General features: G+C 43.0%; 1 protein-coding gene across 1 annotated transcript; it reads left to right on the top strand.

The window, feature by feature from the left end:
• Positions 1-591: 591 nt before the first annotated feature.
• DCTN3 (dynactin subunit 3) lies at positions 592-8,380 on the top strand. Its single transcript, XM_070936019.1, has 7 exons — positions 592-718; positions 2,936-3,020; positions 4,039-4,125; positions 4,689-4,772; positions 6,064-6,122; positions 7,154-7,212; positions 7,885-8,380. Exons 1-7 carry the CDS (start codon positions 614-616, stop codon positions 7,973-7,975), a joined length of 570 nt encoding a protein of 189 aa, XP_070792120.1. The 5' UTR covers positions 592-613; the 3' UTR covers positions 7,976-8,380.
• The last annotated feature ends 11,179 nt before the right edge of the window (positions 8,381-19,559 follow it).

Raw genomic sequence — 19,559 nt, forward strand, 5'->3', positions numbered from 1 at the left:
TATACAATTTGAGACAAACGGTTTGTCCAATCTCTTCTTTAAAAAAAAAAACTTCCATTGACGAAGCAGTGATGAGGGCTTGGGCTTTCCTGAGCAGCAGGCTCGCTTTCCAGCACCGCCTTTTTAGTGCAGCCCCTGGAGGTCAAACCGGTCAAGATGGCGGCCGCGACCCTCGACAGCCCGCCAAAATCCCGCAGCAAAAAGGAGATTTGATCCACGGCCGTTCCAATTCCAGGCAAACAAGCCTCCCTCGCGGACGGGGAAACGACCCCCTCTGGCTGGGGATAATGAGACGTGACTACTGGCTTCTGAGGCTTCGGACCTAGAAACCGACCGAGACGCTTCCGGGCGTCTCCATGGCAACGCCAAGTTGCTTCCTGTTTTCTGTGCGGAAACATCCGGGCTGTGGCCCTCCATCCATCCATCCGAAGGAGCGGCCATAGAGTTTTGAAAGGCTAGAGAGCCACACATCTCCCACGGCGTCACTATTTTCTCCCTCTTTTGCCTTGACCCTGGGTGAACCATAGAGGCGCGCCGTCGGAGGCTTAGAGCGGCGCCCCGGCTCGGAAGATTCTGATTGGCTCCCCGGCGCCGGTTGACGGGTGGAGCCAAGATGGCGGTGTTTGAGGTACAGCAGCTGCAAAGCCGCCTCGACGCCTTGGAAGAGCGGATGTTCGGGGCCCCCGCCGGAGCCGCGTCCGCGGGGGCCCCCCGTAAAGTAAGTCCCCCGGGTTGGGGGAGGCCGTCTCCTCCATCGGGGTGGGTGGGTGGGGAGGGGGTCAGGTATCACAAAGCCCATCATCCCCTGCCAGCCGTTGGCTGGGCTCTGGAGTACCTCGTGAGGTGCGGGGCAGCCAAGGAAAGCGAGGGGCGCTGCCTTTCATTTTATTTTTGGTGGTGGTGGTTTTTTTTTTTTTAGACTGACACGTTTCCTGCCTGTGTTCCCACGACGACACGTGTAACACTGGGAACGTGAGAAAGGGGTTCACTGCCCATTATCCCCCCCCCCAATATCTAGGCCTGGTGTGGGAACAGCTGCCCTGTCAGGTGAACGAGGAATTTCCTTTTTTTTTTCTCCCCCCCCCCAAAAAAAATCACGTTTGCCTCTGAATATTGCCAAAAGGACAACAGTTCCCATCGTGCACAACTGCAGAGAATTAGGGTCCAAAGTCTTTTTTTTTTTCCCTCAGCTTGTTTCTGGCTTTTTTTTTTTTTTTTTTTTTTTTTGAGCTTTTCAGGAAAAAAAAACTTGAATTTGACTTAAATCCTCCCCTTTGGAATGACATATTTATCTTCCTTTCCTTGGTTGGAGTAAATGTGCCCAATAGGTGTGCTTATGTAGATGTGTGTAATAATTATATTAAAGATTATAATTACAACAGTAAAAAACAAACGCAACCTGGAGGAGAAAAGAAGGATGAAAAGAGTAGACGGTGCGGAAAAGAAAGCAAAAGAGAGTGCGGAGAAATTCAAAAGACAAATAAAGCTCAACAATACAGGTAGTCCCCGACTTACGACTACAATACACACACACACACAAATATCTTTTGTTAAGTGAGACATATGTTAAGTGAGTTTTGCCCAATTTTACGACCTTTCTTGCTACACCTGTTAAGTGAATCACTGCGGTTCTTAAATGAGTAACCCGGGTTGTTCAGTAAATCCGGCTTCCCCTTTGACTTTGCTTATCAGAAGGTCACAAAAGGGGATCACGTGACACTGTGACCGTCATAAAACCTGAGCCAATTGCCATGCATCTGAATTTTGTTCAAGTGATCATAGGGATGCTGCAACAGTCGTAAGGGTGAAAAATGGTCATACGTCACTATAGTTCTAACTTTGAACTGTCACTAAATGAACTGTTGTAAGTCAAGGACTATCTGTATCCCTTTTAATTATTAAGACGCCAGCCGATTTCTTTTGTATGTCTGATGTAACAACTTTTGCCATGTCATTCTTGTAGACTCTCATTTTTAAATCCACTTTCAGTTCATTCTTAATCTGAATTTGTTCCTCTTTCATGGCATCTTTTAGATACAGTCTGTCTATAGAGGCAGATACTATTAAAATTAACTTCTCGGTCTGTTGTTCAAAAATATCCTTCGATGTGTCCAATCTTAAAATATTTTGCTTCTGTTGCGGCCGCCGGCCTCTCCAATAGCCAAATCAGGAGAAGGAGGAGGAGGCATGGGAGTCAGGGCCAGCATCAGGGCAACCTGAGAGCTCCGAGGGGGAAGAGGGAATGGAGCTGTCAGAGAGAGAGAGACAGAGGAGGAGCCTGGGCTGTCCGTCAGCCCTCAGATGGAGAGTCAACAGTTCCCAGGTCTGGAGGTGGCTGAGGAGGAAGAGGAGGAACAGCTAGGTCCAGAGCCTGATGCGTGGATGCGCAGAAGGCAGAGGAGAGGAGAGCAGTGGAAATCTATGGGCCGGTCCTTGGGACGGAAGAACCACCGCTGTTAGCGAAGCCCCACCCTAGCTCTGGGGATAAAAGGCAGGGGACGGAGATGAATAGATGTGGCAGACAACTATTCATCTCCCCTGCCGGACAGACTTGTTAGCCTGCAGTGAGAGAGAAACTTTTTGCTGGGGCTGCTGGCGCTCCTAATAAAGGAATAATTGCTTCAACTACAGAGGGTTTGTCGTGTTTGGGGAGCTGGATCAGAACAGCATCATTCTGTAATTTTAAATTGAGTTCTTCTCCTTTAGTTGTAATCTTTAGTTCCCTCTAGTGTTCAATGTTTGGCAAAGTACTTTTCCATTTATCACTTGCGGTTCAAAGTTTAAAGCAGTTGGCAGCTTTTGGGTGGACAAATGCTGGCTGGGGAATTCTGGGAGTTGAAGTCCACTCATCTTAAAGCTGCCAAATTTGTTGCAAGCTGTATGCAGCATTTTTTCTTTCTTTGCAGATGTGAATAATGGTCTTTCCCCCCTCTAGATAACAGATGGCTTGGGCAAAGTTCAAGGCGCCTTGGGAAACATTGTAAGCAAAAGAGACAGAGTTAAAAATCTGTTCAAAAAAAGTAAGTGATTTTCTTTTTTTCTAAAACAAAATGCTGGTTTGTCCTATCAGCTGTCGTAAAAGAGGTCTTATAACTGCTGAATGTGGATGAAGCCTGATTTAAACTGAGGATGTTATCAGATTGTTTCTTGAATGTAATGCACCCTTCATAAATATGAATTTTCATCACATTGGTCTTTGGAACTTTTTGATGATTTTAGTTTTAATTAAGCATGTTTGCTGCCCACAGTCTGTTGGTAGTGGAGCCGCTTAGTAATGTTAATAAATAAAGTGAATATTGTAGGATCCTCTTTTTATTATTATTAAACAGAAATGGGAACAAAGAGTGTAGAAATGCATGGTTACAGTTCATTTCCATTACAAAGACAATTTCTCAAATAAATATATATGCCTGCCTTTTACAATTTTGCATCTTCCAACTCTGCAATTCTAAATGTGTCATATGGCATGCTGATGTTATCTTCCCTATTTTGAAAAATTGGAAGAAGGCATTGAGAAAACATTAGCATGCCAACAAGTGGTTCTTAGTATTAAAAACACAATACTTTTGGTTTGAAAACATTTATTTATGATTCACATTTCTGAACCACCCATCACTCTCAAAGAGCGACTGGGCAATGTACAAAAAATACGAAACAATATATGAACAATTAAAATGTTAGAATTAAAATTTTGAGTTAAAAATTTTTAAAATTGTAAAAACAATTAAGAATAATTAACGCTCAATAATAATTTAGCATTAATACTTGGACAGCCCTATTCATCTAGAACAGGGCTCTCCAAACTTGGCAACTTTAAGACCTGTGGACTTAAACTCCCAGAATTCCCCAGCCAGCCATGTAAAGTCCACAAGTCTTAAAGTTGCCAAGTTTGGAGAGCCCTGATTTAGCACAATTCCAAGGAAAAAGCAGCCACGAGGCTTGTTGCTGATTCAGTCCTTTTCATCATCCAGCATATGTTTCTATGACTGCTGCATTCTAAAATTCTAAAATTCTATTTTATGTTGTTCCTTCTCTAAGTTGAAGACATCCTCAAATACCTGGATCCCCAGTACATTGACCGAATGGCCGTGCCAGATGCCATGAAGCTGCAGTTCATATTGGCAGGTAAATCTATGATAGGCCCTTATATTCTGGGGTTTTAGCAGTAGATTTCAATATACTGTATAAAGTGCTTACTTGCACTAAAATGACTTTTTAAATTGAAAGGATCTGAATCCTATATTTGAAACACAGTTTTAAGTCATAATCTTGTGCAGATTTACCTGGCAATGATCCTTATGTTATTCAATGGTGCATAGATCTAAACAGATCAGTTTAAAGTTATCTTAAGGTTTGTTTTTAGATAGCTGGCTTTGATTAGTTGTTAATCTGTAGGGTCCTTGGTGCTCCCTGAATTTGGTGGGTTTTTTGCAGATGTTTCATGACCTAACTAGGTAACATCATCTGTGCTAAGAGGGAGTGGGTTTGCAGAGTGGAGGAGGAGGAAGAGAAGGATTGTGGGGTTCTTGGTGCTGTCTGAGCTTAGTGGTGACGTTTTATTACCCAACTAGGGAACATGATCAGTGCTTGTTAATCTGCTGCCTCAGGGCACAGGCCACGTGATCTGTTGCTACTGGACCAGCAATATAGATTTTGCCTGACTTATGTCATGCTTTTCCCACCACCAGAAGAACAGTCCATCATGGCACAGGCAGCACTTCTGGAACAGGTGAAGAGCCTGCAGCCCTATTTGGACAGCGCACACATCAAAGGTGAGTGACTCCCTGTGCTATATCCCTGAGGGAATCAAGATCACGAGAAGTGTTCCTACCACTTTATAAGGCCTTGGTAAGGCCACACTTGGAATCCTGCATCCAGTTTTGGTCACCACGACATATGAAAGATGTTGAGATTCTAGAAAGACTGCAGAGAAGAGCAACCAAGATGATGAGGCTGGAGGCTAAAACATACGAAGAACGGTTGCAGGAATTAAGTATAGGTATGTCTAGTCTAATGAAAAGAAGGATATGATAGCAGTCTTCCAATATCTGAGGGGCTGCCACCAAGAAGAGGGGGTCAACCTATTCTCCAAAGCACCTGAGGCCAGGTCAAGAAGCAATGGGTGGAAACTAATCGTGGAGAGAAGCAACCTGGAACTAAGGAGAAATTTCCTGACAGCGAGAACAGTTAATCAGTGGAATGCCTTGCCACCAGAAGTTGTGGGTGCTCCATCACTGGAGTTTCCTAAAAAAAAAGAGGTTGGACAACTGTTTGTCTGACGTGGTATGGGATCTCCTGCCTGAGCAGGGGTTTTGACTAGAGGACCTCCAAGATCCCTTCCAACTCTGTTATTCTGTTACAGCAAGGCCTGTGGCTATCATACTTTTCCAAAGTATCGGTTGCTCACTTGATTCTGATTCATAAATATAGGTAGTCCTCAATTTACAACTATTTGTTCAGCAATCACTTAGTGGTGGAGAGATGGAGGCTTCCTGGGCACTGATTCTGCTTCCCGGCTTTATAAAACTTTTATCCGTAGTTTGAAGGGAGCGGATCAAAATGGAGGATTTTTAGGAGCCAAACTGTTCCCCGGACAGCCCCCGAGGGCCATTTGGGGGAGGTGGGACCCCCGTTTCCATTTTGAACAATCATAACAAGAGCCAATCGTAACAAGGACGTTGTGGCTCAGTGACTAAGACGCTGAGCTTGTCGATTGAAAGGTCCGCAGTTCAGCGATTCAAATCATTGGTGCCATGTAACAGGGTGAGCTCCCGTGACTTGTCCCAGCTTCTGCCAACCTAGCAGTTCGAAAGCAGATAAAAAAAAATGCAAGTAGGAAAATAGGGACCATCTTTGGTGGGAAGGAAACAGCGTTCTGTGCGCCTTTGGCGATGAGTCATGCCGGCCACATGACCATGGAGACGTCTTCGGACAGCGCTGGCTCTTCGGCTTTGAAACAGAGATGAGCACTGCCCCCTAGAGTCGGGAACGACTAGCACATATGTGCGATGGGAACCTTTACCTTTAACAAGAGCCTGGCTTTCTCTTTGTGGTCTCTTGCAGCTTCTTCTGATCATGCCACCAAGCTCCAGCGACTTTCACAAATACACCTTCAGCAGCAGGTAAGCGCCCAGCTAGAAAATGCTGAGAATTCACCTCCGGTTTAAGAAGCCTGTGTCCACTCCCACCTGAGGCCCCACCTGTCTCTAGCAGACACATCGCCTTCATTATATGAAAACCTCCTTCCAAATAGAATGTCACCCATTAGATTGTGCCGGGTTTTGTCCCACCTCTGCAGTAGGGAGTCAAAGGAACAAGCAAGATTGGCAGTTGCATCTTCAATCACACAACTTTCTGGGTTTTTTCATTTCTCATCCAAGAAACTCTTGGATGAAGAAGAGCTGAAGAAGCTTCTTGGATGAGAAGCGAGACGTCTTCAAAGAAAAACCAGAAAGTCCAGTTGCCTCTTGAAAAAAAGCACCTTCGGGACAACCAGGACCTGGATGATGGAGAATCTCCATAGAAACTGCTCTCTTGCATTTTTTGACAAACACAGAAGCTGTTAGGGTCAGATAGGCTGCATTCATGTGAATTTCCTCATTTGCCCTGGGTGTGTGTGTGTGTGTGTGGAATGTCATTGCACTGTACAATGGACCATAAATTAATAGAAAACCAAACTTAAAACTGACCAAATTTCTTCACGTGGTATATGAATGCAGCCACGAAGTCTTGATCTAGTTTGGTTAAGAAAAATGGATAAACAGTAAATTATAGTAAAGAACTTGTGACTAGATCAAGAAACTCGCAGGACAGGAAGAGATGGTATTCCTGTGATTCAGAAGTTGCTAATAGCAAATTTCCCTGGGGAAATTAAAATCTGTCTCAATTGGCAGCTTTTCTCCCAACATCTGAGAGCAGAGAAATTCTACCATTTATCTACATGCTGCCAACAAAGTCCTTTCTTTAAACCAATAGTGCTGAATTTTCCACATTTTGTTTTAACCAGTCATCCCAAATCTTAACAGTTTGCAAAATTAAGAAACAAATAACCCTGCCTGTGGGGGTGGAATGGAGCATTTGCAGCATTTAGTACTTAAAATACCCAATGGCAGACAAGGAAATAGGGATTGACTGAACTCTTCTCATATTGCAGGATCAGTGTGAAGCTGTGACCGAGAACATCCGGTTACTTCTGGAAAATTACAACAAAATGATATCCTTTTTTCTCACTAGGTTTGGTATGTGTAATACTCTGCTGCTCAGGTGGAACTGCCCCTGTTTCACTAGCTCAGCTTTCTTCTGGGTTATTCGTTTATTTGTGTCAGAAGCATCACAATTTCCTCTGGCTGCCTTAAGCCTTTTGTCTACCTTGAGGGTTTCTTCGGCTGTCCATTAAGAGTTTCATTTGCTTGCTTCTGATTTCACAGAATCATAGAGTCCTAGGAGGTCTTCTAATCCAACCCCTGCCCAAGGCAGGAGACCTCATACCGTCCTGGATACATGGTTGTCCAATTTCTTCTTGAAAACCTCCAGTGATGGAGCACCCACGACTTCTGGAGGCAAGCCCTTCCACTGATTAATTAACAGAATAATAGAGTTGGAAGGAACCTTGGAGATCACTGATTAATTGTTCTCACCATCAGGAAATTCCTCCTTAGTTCTAGGTTGCTTTTCTCCTTGATTAATTTTCACCCATTACTTCTTGTCCTCTGTTCAGGTGCTTTGGAGAATAGCTTGACCCTCCCCTTTTCTGTGGCAGCCCTTCAAGTATTGGAAGATGCTAACAGGCTTTCCCCTAATTCTTTTCTTCATTAGGCTAAACATTTCTCCAGCCAGTTTTTTTCAGCTTTTCTCAGATCCTCTTTTCCTTAAAGATTTCCTGCAGACCCTCCTCCTTTCCAAACAGTTTGTCCAGTGGGATGAGATGCTGACCCAGCTGGAAGCTGCAAAGCAGGTGAAGCCCATACCTGAGTGAAGGCCAGGCTTTGGAATCCTTCTGTTGGGCTCCAGGTGGATCTCCTCCTTCAGATCTCAGATCTCCCATGTTAACAGCTCTTGCCGAGGAACTGGTAGAACTCCTGAGCTTCATCCGGTATCGTGGTGTCCAGGGGTATCCAATCTTGGCAGCTTTAGGACTTGTGGACTTCAACTATGGCTGGGGAATTCTGGGCGTTGAAGTCCACAAGTTTTGAAGTTGCCCAGGTTGGAGACCCCTGGTGACATCAATCTGGAAGCTACGTCCTGACCCTTTGGGGCTAAATGATATCATCTTTAGAGTTTAATTTATTTTTAGTCTTCATTCAGCCAATTTGTGAGGAATGCATGACTTGTCAAAATACCTGTTATTGTGGACCATAATAAAATCCTCATGAATCCTCAACAGACTGGCTGGCATTTGGTTATTTAAGACAGCGTAGGTCCTCATTCCTTCTTTTAAAATCATATTCCACTGATATTGAAGGCACCGGAGAGATAGGAGTTACATTTTTGGAGTGGCTTAAGCCTTCAGAATAAGCCTTAATAAGTTACATTTCCATCTGACAAAACTGGTAGCAACATTTTGTTCATATATCAAATTTAGACGCTGCCCGTTTCATTCTCGTAAAACCCACAGTTTCCTTTCCAGAAGATGGGTCCCTTGGAATTAGTAGGATAGATTTTTATTAAAGAGAAACAGCCACCAAGAATTTGTCTCTGGGGGGGAGTTTTTAACAGAGAATTCTTGATGCTTCCAAGAATTCTCTTTGTAAAGAGATCTTGAAGGAGATGATGGGAAAGTGATCTGAAATTAGTTGAAGTAACATTGTCAATTTGGATTCATCAGCCACAAAATACTGATCAATGTTAACAATTGTTCTAGGCAACTCCTCTACCTCCCTCCCATCTTCTTCCTCTCCTCTTCCTCTTCTCCTCCATCTTTTCCTCTTCCCCCTCCCATCTCCCTCTTTTCCGCCTCTTCCTTCAATCCTCTTCCCCCTGCCATCTCCTTCTCTTTTTCTTCCTCTCCTCATCCTTCCTCTCCCTCTCCCTCCCATCCTCCTCCCCATCTCCATCTCCTCTTTCTCTTCCTCTCCTTTCTCTTCTTACTCTTCTCTTCCTCCTCCCTTTCTTCCTCTTCTCTTCCTCCCTCTTTTCCTCCTCCTCCTCCTCCTCCCTTTCCTCCTCCCACTCCCTTCCCCCCCCCCCAATATCCGCAACTGCGTCCAATGCCATTGAACAACTCTTAGAAAACACCCTCTTTCAGTTCTTGTCTCTCTGAATTTCCACATATTTTAGGGCAGGTTCTTGGAATTTCCAGACCTGCAGATGTGTGTGAATTGAGACTTATTCTATTGATCATATCCCATCCCTGTTGAGTGACCCTGTTGAGTTCAAATCCTAACTCAGAATTAGCAAGCCGCAACTACTGCTCTGTTCCTACTTGTTCTTCCTGTGAGACATAAAAACCCCAGTTGCATACTCACAATTCAAAAACAAGTCTGGTTCACAAAATCAAAGGTTTATTGGAGATATCATGAAGAAAAATAAAAAGCAATTGCAAGCGCGGCCTCTTAGACCCTTCCCAATTGGATTGAGTTCAAAGAGCGCAAGAAGCAGGTTTCAGGCTACACATTTTATACTCCTACCCAATGCACGCCACGCCTAAGAAGCCCTCCCAACTCCCCTTTATTCTCCTAAGTCCTTCTCCAAGTTGTGTTATACTTTAAAGGGTCATCTTGACATTTCCTGCCTAACAACAACTATCTTACCATGTTTACTTTTAATTTTCACCTTGAGCAGATGTTCCTTTCTGACTGATATTGGTCTTGCCCAAGGTTCCTGTCTCCAAGGGAGCTTTTAGCAAGTCATAACACCTTGTCTCTACTGATTACAATTTGTAATCAGTAAGAGCAACATAGCTTTTTAATACATTTAACACTTTTATAAAAGAGTAACTTCTTATTCATTTCCTTCATTCCCAAGCCAAACCACCAGGTGGTTTATTACCTTACTTGGATTTACACACAATTCTCTGGTGAAAGCTGACATCCCCAAAACGTTCTGAACCACAGACTACACAACCTCATTTCATCCTGGCCTAGGACTCTGTTCAAATCAAGAGTTGAGTTCCAGCCAAGGGAAGGCAGTGTACTTCCCATGTGGCAAAATACAAAACATTGAATTAGTTCATCGGCCTTCGATGCAAAGAGTGTAGACTGGACCCAGAAGGAATGCTGCCGCTAGAAAAACCTGAAGTTAGCAAACAATGCAATGAATGGTAAAAGGCTTTCTCAAAGTATGTTCAAAATACTAGAACTTATTTTATTTCTTAAACACATTTCTATCCCGCTGCAATCAAAAAGGAGTGGCACAGTGATTAGAATGCAGTGTTGCAGGCTGACTCTGCCCACTGCCAGCAGTTCGATCTGACTGGCATCAAAGATGACTCAGTTTTCCATCTTTCCGAGATGGGTAAAATGAGGACCAAGATTGTTGGGGGCAAGAGGCTGACTCTGTAAACACTTAGAGAGCTCTGTAAAGCACTGTGAAGAGGTATATAAGTGCTATTGCTAAAAAGATCCTTGGTAGCTTATATAGAATCTTCCGTGGTAACCTTCCTTTCAACCAACACAATGACTTAATAAAAGCAAGAATCAGCCAAAAGTGTAAAAGTGAAAACAATATAAATGGAATCTAAAATGATATCAGTTGGAATGCGATTGGTTTATTCTGAACACAGGCACTTCAATACTTACAAGAAGCTGTGCATACTTATGCAAGCACACTACTGTAACTTTTGTATTGTTATTCTTTTTTTCATCCTAAAAGATTTTAAGTTTCTTTTTCAGTTGAACTGTACAGCTTATATGTTGTAGGAGCCTTGGTAGTACAGTGGTTTAATGCACCCTGTAATTAACACAGCTGCCTGCAATTTCTGCAGGTTCGAATCTCACCAGGCTCAAGGTTGACTCAGCCTTCCATCCTTTCTAAGGTAGGTAAATTGAGGACCCAGTTTGTGGGGGCAATAAGCTGACTTTGTATAAAATATACAAAAGGATGAAGGCTATTGCTTAACGCACTGTAAGCCGCCCTGAGTCTCCGGAGAAGGGCGGCATATAAATCAAATCAATAAAAATCAAATAATAAAATAATAATAATAATAATTAATAATAATAATAATAATAATAATAATAATAAATAATAATATGTTACATTAAAGGTGGAATAATTTTTTGAAGTCATTAATTTTGTCTGATTTTTTTGTTTACATCTCCAAAAGCTGGCATTTTAACGGGGCATGTATGTGTGTAGACTTTTTGTAGCTACCGTATATGATACTACAGCACTTTACAAATGCAGAAGGACCCTTGACACTTTTCCACTTTTTGTGTAGGATATGAAATGAGGCATTTAAGTTGCAAGAAAACAGGTCCTGACTCAATGTGCGAAAAAGTCTTTGCGGAAGTAACAGTCCAACAGTGAAACCAGCGAAGCACAGAAGGCTTGGGCTCCCTTGTGTTGAATGGGCCCATCAATAGCTGGACAATGGTCAGATTGGGAGCGTTGAGTTAGATTCCTGCCCTGAGTTGTGGATTGGATGCTGGGCCCAAAGTTGGTAGGTAGAGGTTAGCAATTCTTCTAGGTCCTAGAATCTAGAATCTAGGAAGAGTATTTGGACAGTGGAACCACTGGTCCAGATTGGCGTGGTGTCCCTTGATTGGATATGTGAAAAACCCTGGGTCTCTTAGGGATGGTTGAATTGTGGAGATGTTGAAGATCAACCTTCAGGCCTTCTCCTTAAAAAGTATGTGTCCTACATCTGAGCTATATAGTCTTTTCCCTACTGGACACAGCAATAATCTTTTCAAGAAGATGCTGGATTTCATGCAGATGGGCTCCTTCACTTACAAGGAGCATCCTTTAGAGGAGAAGAAAGGTAGATTTGCGCGAAGGACTTTCCACTCCTTCACTTTTCCAATTTTCAAAAGTAACGGTAACATTATAACACATTTGGAAGGGACCTTGGAGGTCTTCTAGTTCAGCCTCTTGCTGAAGTAGGAGACCCTCTACCATACCAGACAAATGGTTGTCCAGTCTCTTCTTAAAAACCTCCAGTGATGAACCCCCCACAACTTCTAAAGGCAAGTTTATTTATTTATTTATTATTTATTTAATCAAATTTCTATACCGCCCTGCTCCCGAAGGACTCAGGGCGGTGAACAGCCAAGATAAAATACAGATAATACAAATATTAAAAATCCCTTAAAATTATTAAATATTTTGGCCGAAAACACAGATTAAAACACCCAATTTATAAAATCACGAATTAAAAAATTTAAAAAATTTAAAAGAGGGGAGTTAGGCCAGGCCAGCTTGCTGAAATAGGAAAGTTTTGAGAGCACAGCGAAACGTGCGCAGGTCCGGGATCTTCCGTATCTCTGGGTGGAGCTCGTTCCAGATGGTAGGTGCCCCCACAGAGAAGGCTCTCTCCCCCTGGGGGCCGCCAGTCGACACTGTTTGGCCGACGGCACCCTGAGGAGCCCCTCTCTATGGGAGCGTACTGGTCGGTGAGAGGCTATTGGTAGCAGAAGGCGGTCTCGTAGATACCCCGGTCCGATGCCATGGAGCGCTCTAAAGGTGGTAACCAAAACCTTGAAGCGCACCCGGAAGACCACCGGGAGCCAGTGCAGCTCGCGCAGGAGGGGGGGTCACATGGGCGCGCCACGTCGCTCCCATAACCACCCGCGCCCGCATTCTGGACCAGCTGGAGCCTCCGGGTGCTCCTCAAGGGGAGCCCCATGTAGAGAGCATTGCAGTAGTCCAAGCAGGAAGTAACGAGAGCATGAGTGACCGTATTTAACGAGTCCCGATCCAGAAAGGGACGCAACTGGCGAATCAGGCGGACCTGATAAAAAGTCCCCCTGGCCACGGCCGTCATGTGCTTTTCTAAAGACAGCCGTGCCTCCAGGAGGACACCCAGATTGCGAGCCCTCTCCGTGGGGGCCAATGACTCGCCCCCAATAGTCAGTGATGGCACCAGCTGACTATATCGGGATGTCGGAAACCACAGCCACTCGGTCTTGGATGGGTTGAGCCTGAGTCTGTTTCTCCCCATCCAGATCCACACGGCCTCCAGGCACCGGGACATCACTTCAAGGGCATCATTCAATTGTTCAATCAAGGTTAAGTTTAAGGTTAGCGTCTAATTGTTCTCACTGCCAGGAAATTTCTCGTTAGTTCTAGGTTGCTTCTCTCCTTGCTTAGTTGCCATCCGTTGTTTCTTGCCTTGCCTTCTGATGCTTTGGAGAATAGGTTGCCCCCCTCTTCTGTGTGGCAGTCCCTCAAATATTGGAAGATTGCTATTATGTCTCCCCCGGTCCTTCTTTTCTCCAGACTAGCCATGCCCAGTTCCTGCAACCGTTTTTCATATGTTTTAGCTTCCAGTCCCTTCATCATCTTGGTTGCTCTTCTCTGCACTCTTTCTAGAGTCTCAATACCTTTTTTTGTATCGTGGCGACCAAAACGGGACATAATATTCCAAGTCTCCCAATGCCCAGCCTTGCTTACTCCTATAAGTCAAACGTTATCAACCTGAAGGCCGTGGAAGTCCATAGGCCAGGAGTGGGCAACTGTGGCCCTTTTACAACCTGTGGACTTCAACTCCCAGAATTCCTGAGACAGCAAAACTGTCTCAGGAATTCTGGGAGTTGAAGTCCACAGGTTGTAAAAGGGCCACAGTTGCCCACCCCTGCCATAGGCGCATGCAAACTCCCACAACAGCATATGCGTTCTTCTTTTGAAATTCTAGGACGGCCACAATTGTGGTGGAATGTCCTTTCCCATTTGTCTCTGGCTCTTTCGTTAAGATTTGATCCGATGTGATCTGATCACAATGAGAGGGACCTTGGAGTCCCAGCGGACAATCCCTTAAACATGAGCCAGCCGGGTGCGGCAGCAGCCAAAAAAGCTAATACAATCCTTGGCTGTACAAGCAAGAGGCATACAATCAAAATGACATGAAGTATTAGTACTGCTTTGTAAAGCCTTAATAAGGCCACACCTGGAATGCTGCATCCAGTTTTGGTCAACACATTACAAAAAAGAGGTTCAGACTTTGAAAAAGCACAGAGCAGAGCAACTAAGATGATTAAAGGCCTGGAGACTAAAATAGTATTGCAGGATTTGGGTTTGGCTAATCCCGAGAAAAGGACTAGGGGGGACATGATAGCAGTCTTCTGATATTTGAGGGGCTGACACAAAGAAGAGGGTGGTAAGCTTATTTTCCAAAACACCAGAAGGCAGAAGAAGCAACGGATGGAAGCTAATCAAGGAGAGAAGCAACCTGGAATTGAGGAGAAACTTCCTAACCGTGAGGACAATCAGTGGAAGAGTTTGCCTTCAGAAGTTGTGGGGGCTCCAACACTTCTTTTTTAAGAAGAGATTGGACAACCATTTGTCTGAAATATTGTAGGATCTCCTGCTTAAGCAGAGAGCTGGATTAGAAGACCTCCAAGGTCCCTTCCAACTCTGTTCTGATTCTTTCCCAGCTGAAGTGGGAGGGATGAAGGTCTGGTCCTTTTCCAGTGGGAGGGATCCTGGTGGATATTTTTGAGCCATTACCTCATTCTCAGACTCCCTTCGCTGGGAAGGCAAGGAGAAAATACTGCTTTCACTTCTGCTTTTGAACTCTGCCTGGAGCTCAACAAACAAAGCCCAGAAGATACCAGGATCGGTTGCTCCGACGGATCTGTTACTCCATCACCACCACCCTTACACGGTACGTGTGCCTCGGTTGCCCTTTCTCAGGAAACGGAGAATTTCTTATCTTAGAAACTGCAGGAGGAGAACAGATGTTGGTAATGTGGTCTGGAAGCATGAACTAATAAGGGCTTGGGTGCTTTAGTTATGGAGCGGAAACCAGCAGATTCAATTCTGAAGCATCGTCACTAAGAAAGTTCTGGAACGGCTCTCTGTGTTGCTGACTCTTAGACCGGAGACCTTCCCCAATGCTTGTGCTATGGGACAGCAGCTCCCATTTGGGAGGGGCACCAAAATGTCTGGAAAGACATTAAGGATTAAGAAGGGGAAACCACAAGACACCACCGTACATCGCTCAAAATGAAAGATTGGTTCCCTTTGGTCTTAAAGTTGTGTTTTCTAATTTTTTGGGGGGGAGGAGGAGGAGAACTGTAGGGTCCTGGGTGCTCTCTGGGCTTGGTAGTTTTCTTGCAAGTGTTTCATTACCTAACTAGGTAACATCATTAGTGCTAGAAGGGAGTGGGGTTTATGGAGATGAGGAGGAGGACTTGGGGTCCTGGGTGCTCTCTGAGCTCGGTTTTTTTCTTGAAGACATTTCATTACCCAACTAGGGAACATCATCAATGCTGAAAGGGAGTGGGGTTTTCTCCCTTATATACAAATGGTTTTGTTGCAATATTTTCAGGATCAGACTCAATAAGATTAGTGAGAGTTAGAGGTTTGAATATATTTTCTTTTATTTACAATAGGCATTCTATATTCACTGAATGTTCACAGATAGAAGCAAGGAAAAGGATGCAGACAGCTCCTTATATATACAATGGGAGGAGCTAGATGTGGGAGTGGTGAATTATGAATACATTAAGGAGTGAAGAATAAATTAACCCCTGATACCCCGTTCATATACTATTTACACATTAGAGAATAAGGCATTTACATCTGACAAATCCCCCTCTAAATGCCGGTTCGTTATGCAACACCAATTACATTCAGATTCAGGACAATACAAAACATACAATTTAGAAGTTAAATATTTGTGCTGCTTAGAAGGTAAAGGCTTTGTCAATATGTCAGCTAATTGTTCTGAAGTATCACAATGCACTGCTTTAATAAATCCATCCTGAGATAATTGTCTCACATGTTTAAATTTTATATCTATGTGTCTGGACCTTTGTCCAATGGCGTCAGATCTAGATATTTCAATGGCTGCTTTATTGTCTTCATGCATAACAAAAGGCAAAGCAGGTTTTTTCCAGACATCTGAAATTAAATCATTAAACCATACAAGATTATTTGCAGCTTTGGATAAACAAACATATTCTGCTTCTGTCGTTGAAGTGGCCACTAGTTCTTGTTTACCAGTGTACCAGTAAACTGGACAGTCATTTAAGAGGAATATATAACCAGATGTACTTTTTCTACATGAGGTGTCTCCAGCCCAGTCCGCATCTGCGTAACATGTAAGCTTTGGTTCTTTATTATCGTTAGGTTCTAACATTAAACAAAAGTCTAGTGTACTTTTCAGATATCTTAAAATTCTTTTAACAGCTTCCCAGTGATACATTGTTGGCTTGCTGACATGTCTGGATAATAAATTGAGTGGTAAAGCGATATCTGGTCTTGTCCAATTAGATATATAAAGAAGTGAACCTATGATTGATCTATAAAATGTGTTATCTTTGAATTCGGGAGAAGATTCATCAGTATTTCTTAGAAAGTCAGTTTGCATAGGAGTATCACAAGGTTTGGCATTATTTAGATTGCATTTATTTAAAAGTTCTATGATCTTATCTCTCTGAGTAAGTTTGAATCCTCTTTTAGTCTTATTAATTTGAACACCAAGATATTTGTTTACTTTGCCTAGAGATTTTAACGAGAAATGTTCATTTAGCTTAGTTACAAAAGTTTCTCTTCTCTCTTTATGTTTTCCTATGTATAAAATGTCATCCACATAAATCAATACAAATTCTATGTAATCATCACCCTTTTTGACAAAGAAACAGTTATCAGCAGTGGTAGCATTGAAGTCCATGGTTTTAAGTACTTTTACTAAACAATCATACCATTGTTTACCAGATTGTTTTAACCCGTATAAACTCTTGTTTAACAACCAAATCTCATTTTTGTTTGTGTATTGACTGTGAGGTGCTCTTACATATATTTCCTTATCTAGTTTTGCGTGTAGATACGCAGTCTGTATGTCATATTGGAATACATCAAGATTGAGTGCTGATGCTACCACTAGAGCTGTTTTGACACTCTCTGTTCTTACTGTGGGGGAATACGTGTCAGTATAGTCCTCCGGATATTTCTGTGCATAACCTTGTGCAACTAGTCTAGCTTTGTATAGGGTATTGCCTCCCTCTAAGTTCTTAATTTTATATATCCACCTGGTACCAATAATTGTTTTATCTTTAGGTGCAATTGCAGGTGTAAATACATTTAGTCCTTGTAAACTTTCCATCTCTTTTTTCATCGCTAATTCCCATTTTTCTTTTTCTTTACTAGGGAGTTTTAACACTTCCTCATATGTATTAGGTGTTGTTGGCTCACCATCCATATGCATTATATAATCCTTGTATTTATTTGGCATTTGATTTCTGGTGTTTCTAATAGTTTTTTTAGGTTTACTATCGTTATCATGCAAATATCTTGCTTCCTTTTTTGTTAGTGTATCTGTTTTTATTTTGTGTTGGCTATTTGTCCATGTTTTGGTTTTGTTTTTATATTTGTTGATATCTTGCTTTTCTATAGTCTCTTCCTCATGAGATTTTGTATCTGTTGTTATTTGGAAATATTTCATTAAGATGTATTTTAGACCAGTTGGCCTGTTCATGGAACACAGCTGTTCTGGAGACTATAAATTTGTTATTATTATCAATGAATCTGTACCCTTTAGTGCCTGTCTCGTAACCCATAAATCTGAGTCTTCTGGATACGTTTTCTCCCTTTCTTCTTAATTGCTTAGGTATGTGTACGTCTGCAGTGACTCCAAATATGTGCATGTGTGCTAATTTTGGTTTCCTATTATACATCACTTCATATGGTGTCTTATTTACAATGCTGGACCAGGTTCTATTCTGTGTGTAATTTGAATAATGTAAGGCTTCTGACCAGAATTGTTTGCTTAAGCCAGCATCTTCCAATGTGCATCTAATCATGGTTTGTAATGTTGAGTTCTTCCTCTCTGCAATCCCGTTCTGGAACGCAGAAAATGGGCTAGATGTGTAATGTAACATACCTTTGTCTTTTAACCATTGGGAGAATTCTTTAGACATGAATTCACATCCCCTATCTGTCATGATTTGTTTTATTTTGATATTGTGTTGTGTTTCTATGCGTTTGTAAAATTCTTTAAATTTTTGAAAGGTTTCATCTTTGTGTTTTAATGTATAAACAAATCCATAGCGGCTATAATCGTCTACTATTGTCAAGAAGTAACGTTTTCTATAAGTGATTGATGGAGTTAATGGACCAACTAAGTCCATGTGTACTAAATCAAAAATTTTGTTGGTTGATCTAGTAGATTTTCTTGGTCTGGGACTAGTTTTTAGTTTTGTAGATTTACATACTGAGCATGTCAGCACTCCAACTTATGCTCTCTTCCAGTGCTGTCATGAAGACCAGAAGCGCTGAATTATTGCTGAGATGAACTTTTACCTAGTTTTCTGCATTCAAGAGATAGGGTTTTCTGGGGGATGAGGGTGGGGGGTCACATTCCTGTGAGAAGTACGTGCCAGGACGGAGAGATGGATTGGCTAATGGCCAATGAGAAATCGGGTTGGAGAGCGGAAGAGGAGGGGGTTGGAAGGAGGGGCCAGTTGAGCTGCAATTAGCCTCAGAAATGTCGGCTATTTCTGTTCTTAATAAAGAATGATTCATTAGAGACTGCGCTTGAAAATGAAACTTATTTTAAGACAGAACCGAAACCTGACAGACAGCTCAACTCTCCTCCAAATCCAGGCTGGCTGAGTTTAAATCATCCTGTTCCCTCCCACACAACTGGTCGGACGGACTATGGCTGAAGCCAAGCTATCGGAGGAGATTGCAATGGACTTTATAGTAGACCTACCGAGGAGTAGTGGAAATACAGTGATCTGGACTGTAATAGACTTATTCTCCAAACAGGCACACTTCATTCCTTGTAGTGGACTGCCTTCAGCCCGTCAGTTGTCCAAACTGTTCCTGAAACACATTTACCGCCTACATGGAGTCCCCAGGAGAATCATTTCCGACAGAGGGGTCCAGTTCACAGCAAAGTTCTGGAGGGAGTTTCTACGATCCATAGGTTCATCCCAAGGGCTCAGCTCAGCATTTCACCCGAGTACCAATGGGGGGGGCAGAAAGACTGAACGCTATGATAGAACAGTATTTAAGATGCTACGTCGACTACCAGCAGTCCAATTGGGCAGACCTCCTATCTTTTGCGGAGGTTGCATATAATAATGCTGTCCACAGCAGCACGGGGCTAACCCCGTTCAAAATAGTGAGTGGCATGGATTTTGTTCCCATGCCAGAATACCCGAGGGAGCCCCCTTCCTCAGTCAGTTTGACCGACTGGATGGCAATGTTGAGACAAACTTGGGAAAATGTTAAGAGGGCGCTGGCAAAGGCGGCTCAATCTTATAAGGACCAAGCAGACAAGCACCGAACTCCCCAAAGACCATTTCAGCTGGGAGAGAAAGTTTACCTCTCCACCAAGTACTTGAGACTTAGACTCCCGAGCAGGAAATTGGGCCCAAAATTTATAGGACCATTTCCTATAATAAAAATAATCAACCCCGTTACGGTGCAATTGCAGTTGCCACGGCTTTTGGGGA

This window comes from Pituophis catenifer, unplaced genomic scaffold (assembly GCF_029215685.1).
Source record: "Pituophis catenifer annectens isolate HBS135680 unplaced genomic scaffold, rPitCat1.0.hap2 SCAF_2, whole genome shotgun sequence".
Taxonomy (NCBI): domain Eukaryota; kingdom Metazoa; phylum Chordata; class Lepidosauria; order Squamata; family Colubridae; genus Pituophis; species Pituophis catenifer.

Bases quoted from the DNA above. Each gene is read 5' to 3' on its own strand.
- DCTN3 (XM_070936019.1), top strand. From the start codon at position 614: ATGGCGGTGTTTGAGGTACAGCAGCTGCAAAGCCGCCTCGACGCCTTG. The intron at 4,126-4,688 runs GTAAATCTATGA...TCCCACCACCAG, and splicing joins GCTGCAGTTCATATTGGCAG to AAGAACAGTCCATCATGGCA. The intron at 6,123-7,153 runs GTAAGCGCCCAG...CTCATATTGCAG, and splicing joins AAATACACCTTCAGCAGCAG to GATCAGTGTGAAGCTGTGAC.